The sequence below is a fragment of the Sinocyclocheilus grahami genome, unplaced genomic scaffold (assembly GCF_001515645.1).
Source record: "Sinocyclocheilus grahami isolate Dianchi unplaced genomic scaffold, SAMN03320097.WGS_v1.1 scaffold230.1, whole genome shotgun sequence".
Lineage (NCBI taxonomy): Eukaryota > Metazoa > Chordata > Actinopteri > Cypriniformes > Cyprinidae > Sinocyclocheilus > Sinocyclocheilus grahami.
This window is the reverse complement of record NW_015505409.1, coordinates 1,072,463-1,077,269: the sequence shown is the minus strand read 5'-3', so window position 1 is coordinate 1,077,269 and position 4,807 is coordinate 1,072,463. Positions and strand designations below refer to the sequence as shown.

Below are 4,807 nucleotides of genomic sequence, written 5' to 3'. Positions count from 1 at the left end.
AGATTTGTGAGTAAAAGTCCTGTGTGTCTGTGTGTGATGTGTTCAGCATTAGAAGCGGGTACTGCAGTATAATGATCCACTGTCAGTTCATGTTCTCTGTGTTTTTAGAACACAGCTGTGTTTCTCTGTGCTGCACAGTCACACACACAAGGTCATGTGCTTCTGGAGGGGGAGACATCTTTTTCTTTCTCCCCCCAGCACACACACACACACACACACACACATGCAGACGGTTCACTTGTACATACATGTCCTCTCAAAGATCACATACAAATACAAAAACACACACGCTCTCTCCTCCCACCCGCTGTTTGTTCCTCCTCTCTTGCTCTTTCTCTCTCACTCGGCCCTTGGTCGATGCTGTGAGTTCCTCCTCTCTGTGTTTGGGGGGTTGAACACAGGATTCTCTCTGCCTTCCTCTCAGTCTGCAATCAGCAATGCACACACACACACGCACACAGCCAGACGCAGCAGCTATGAGCGCAGGCGATGTGGTGTGCACAGGATGGCTCATAAAATCCCCTCCGGAGAAGAAGCTAAAGAGATTTGTGAGTAAAAGTCCTGTGTGTCTGTGTGTGATGTGTTCAGCATTAGAAGCGGGTACTGCAGTATAATGATCCACTGTCAGTTCATGTTCTCTGTGTTTTTAGAACACAGCTGTGTTTCTCTGTGCTGCACAGTTGCATTTTAATATATACTAAGTGTCTTAACTATGACTTACACTTGCGCTTTCTCTGCTGGTTTCTATCACTGTCAGGGTTTCCTACTATTCAACTGTGCCGTGCCGAAGGCTCTGCTTGGCTGCATTTTATTTTCTGTTGCCTGTGGACTTTAGATGCTGTTATGTGATGCTTTACACATGCTAATTCTCAGCTGTGTTTGTGCAGCATTTGTGTGCCTTCTCGCACGTGGCTGTGCTGCTTTGCATTGCCTCTTGCCTGTGTCAAATTCAGTGCTGTGCTTTGTGACAAAGCAGTTTACCTGTGCTGTACTGTATGACTCTGTCATGGAATGCATCTCAAATTCTAGATTTCTTGTACAAAATTGTATATTGCAGTTTATTCTGACAGAGTGACAGAGCATTGTGCTTTGTCATGTAACTGCAGTCTGTTTGTTATAATGCAGAAATGCAGAGCGCATATTTTGTTGTCCTTTGCCGTTCCTGTGTTTGATGTCCCTTCCTCATTTCTTTTAGCATGCAATCTGTTTATGTTTACTGTGCTTAATTGTGCAAGCGTTTCACTGTGCTCAGCTTTCATCTGTCAGAACAGAAGCTACAGTGCACGTTTTACTTGTGGCCGAGCAAATGCTACTTGTATTGTTGTGATGTTTGCTATACAAGTAAACAGGAAACAGTTTAAAACAGGAACTATTAAAGTAAAACTGGAACAGTTTAAAACTGAAACAGCCTAACTGTGTTCTCTTTTTACTGTGTTAAATGGTGTTGCATAATCTGTTGTAAACGGTTGTGCCATGGTAGTCCCTATTAACAGTATACAGTCCTGTTAACAACAAGAATAACTATAAAAATATTAGCACCCACACCAACTGTCCAGATTCTGTTTATTATCTGTTTATGTCGTCTTTAAATCCTTAAGCTCATTCATGTTGGGTGAATTGATTTTTTTAAATCATTCAGCCCAAAAAAAAATTATAAAAAATGAAGTCCTCTAGCCACACTAAGGATAATCTGGCTATAACTGTAAGGTTTGAATAATCTCTCTAGGTCTGTGAGAATAGGGATGTCCTATCCACAGCTATAACAATAACAACACAAGGGAACAATATTGTTGGAATCTCTTTCTGAGCATTTTTTTTCACCTGATGAAGGATAAAAACTTTGACAGTCCTGACTTTAAATAGCTTAAGCATGTAAAGCAGATGATATACAGTAACTGCAGAATGCACTTTCAATAAACCCTATTAATTGTTTGTTGGTGTGGACATTAACATAGTTACCATTATAGTTTTTGTTGATTTTTTTCATTAGTTTTAATTTTAGTTCGAGTTTGTTGTGTTTTATCTTTTTTAATAGTTTTTGTTTAAATTATTTGTATTATTTTTTGATCATTTCAGTTTTGTGTTTATTTTATTTCAAGTAATGAAATGCTTTTTTTAATTGTTTTAGTTTTAGTTTTTTTTTTTAGTTAACTACAATAACACCTTGTTTAGGTTGATATGTAAATTAATTAAGGATATATATTTTAGGTGCTGGGTTTGGTCACCGTTTCTTTTAGTCGTTCATCCTTTTTAATCACCTTTTTGCTTCTTTTGTAATTTACTTAGTCCTTTGGTATGACATATGAAGTTTTAACAGCACAACTATTTAATGTAGTCTCTTAATTAATTGCAGGAAATAAGAACTATGTGTATAAGAATCACTCCCAAAACCGAAGTTTTAGGTGAAATATAGCATGTCAAACTTAAGTGCACTGCTGACATGTCATGTCAGCTACCCATTTACTAATTTTTTCAAGTCAAGTCACCTTTTTATCACCTATTTATATAGCGCTTTTAATAATACAGATTGTGTCAAAGCAGCTTTACAGTATCAAAATAGGAAAATAGTGTGTCCATGCAAAAGGACAATAGTAAACACTCAATTTTCAGTTAAAGGCAGTTCATCATTGAATTCAGTGGTGTCATTGTCCAGCTCAGTTCAGTTTAAATAGTATCTGTGCAATCAAATCGACGATATCCCTGGAAATTTAAGCTTCCTTTGTCACTAGTTTGGCTAAATGCATTACTGAGTTCATATTTTGCTTATTAATACACGTAATTCGCAATCGTAAAGAAAAATCGGGAAGTCGTGGCCTAATGGTTAGAGAGTCGGACTAATAACCCAAAGGTTGTGGGTTCGAGTCTCGTACCGGAAGGGATTGTAGGTGGGGGGGAGTGAATGTACAGCGCTCTCTCCCACCTTCAATACCATGACTGAGGTGCCCTTGAGCAAGGCACCGAACCCCCAACTGCTCCCCGGGCGCCGCAGCATAAATGGCTGCCCACTGCTCCGGGTGTGTGTTCACGGTGTGTGTGTGTGTGTTCACTGCTGTGTGTGTGCACTTTGGATGGGTAAATGCAGAGCACTAATTCCGAGTATGGGTCACCATACTTGGCCACATGTCACTTCACTAAAACAGCCTTTCCAAAAGCAGGCGCGCAATATTATTCAAAAGACGATTTATATACAAAAGAATACTGTGCTACTCTAATTAAAACCTTATTAGACATTCAGAGACACTGTTGATTTAGTCCTCCACTGTAGAAGTGGAGGTCTCAGTTATTTGGTAGAGAAGAGGAAGGGAGGACCAATAAGATCTTAAGATGTGTGTTCAAAGTGTCAGTCTGACACCACAAACATGCTCTCTCCCACTCACCCCTCTCTCTCTTTCGCTCTGTTTTTGTGAAATTTGGGTGTGTTGCAAAACATGGGAAGTGTAGGGTGCCAGGCAGTTGAGAGTGACCCTGCATTCAGAAATGAGCTGTGCTATCAGAGACCACACAGGCAAAAGTGGCTTGACTGCTATTAGTTAGGAGGTGTAACCCGGTGACTGACAAATAGTGAGTGCAAACAAGTGTGCCTGTAGTCTGTGTTTGTGCTCATGTGCGTGTCATAGTAAATAGTTTAAGGCACTGCATGCAGAGCAAGCAAATGCTTTCTCTTGCTCACTCGCTCGCTCGCCCTTTCTCTCTAACTCTCTCTCTTTCTCTGGTTTTGTGGCTTCATCTGATAGCAAAATGGGAAGGAGTGTAGTATGTGTTGTGTGCTACCAGTGTGATCTTTTTCTTTCTTTCTTTCTTTGAATGTTTTTTTAACATTTTAGGTTAAAAAGTATTATTTAAGGAGCTGTGACAGGTCACTATTTCCTTGAAGTGTTTCTCTAGTTTTAATCATCCTTAAATCTAACATTATTTTAACATTATTTTTATTTTAATAATATTGCATGTAGTCTTTCAGTTAATATGATGTCATAAAACTGCATGCACGTTAATTATATAATTATATAATTGTTTTAGCTTAAGTATATTAAGTCACACTGCAGGATACTGCTACCACCTCATACACTTCGAGAAAAAAAATAATCTTAAAAACTTTTCTATAATTTAGAAATAACATGTTAGCCTTGATAGTAATGTTCTACTGTATAATACTACATAATTTTGAGGTAGACAGTAAGAAAAAGATCTGTATAAAAACACAAAGCATTTTCAACCTTTAACCCTAAAATAAAATATGTATATGTAAAACAGAAATAACAAGTAATTTGAAATTCAGGTGAAACACCTGTGAAAAATCATTAAAGGGGTCATATGATGCTGCTAAAAATAATAGTATTTGGTGTAATGTGTTTATGCAGTTTAAGGTTAAAAAAAACATTATTTTCCACATACTGTACATTATTGTTTCTCCTCTATGCCCCGCCTTTCTAAAACGCGTACATTTTTACAAAGCTCATCGGTCTGAAAAAGCGAGGTGTGCTGTGATTGGCCAAATACCTCAAGCGTGAGACGGAAATGTTACGCCCCTTGCCATACTGTGATGATGCCCTGTCAGGCCGGAGCGATGATTCAAAACATGAAAACCCATTATATACGAAGCATTCGTTGCATCCAGTGGGGACATAAATATGGATTATAATGACTTATACTGTCTTTTTACACGTTGCGTTGCATTGCGCCAAGTAAACATAAAACCATGTCTGCATTTGTGATCGGAGAAATGACAAACAACAAGCCCTACTCTACACTGCCCAAAAAACTCGCTTTAAATATATAAAATATAAAAACTCTTTAAATATAAAAGACG

The 4,807-nt window shown here is 38.2% G+C and overlaps 1 protein-coding gene across 3 annotated transcripts in view; it reads left to right on the top strand.

Annotated features, from left to right (window-relative positions):
* Positions 1-220: 220 nt before the first annotated feature.
* Positions 221-4,807, top strand: part of LOC107597263 (GRB2-associated-binding protein 3-like) — a 28,313-nt gene continuing 23,726 nt past the window's right edge. For all 3 annotated transcript variants that reach the window (XM_016288252.1, XM_016288253.1, XM_016288254.1), the window contains exon 1: positions 221-548. In XM_016288252.1, the coding sequence (XP_016143738.1) occupies positions 438-548 (111 nt within the window). In that variant the 5' untranslated portion in view covers positions 221-437. The remainder of the gene's footprint in view (positions 549-4,807) is intronic.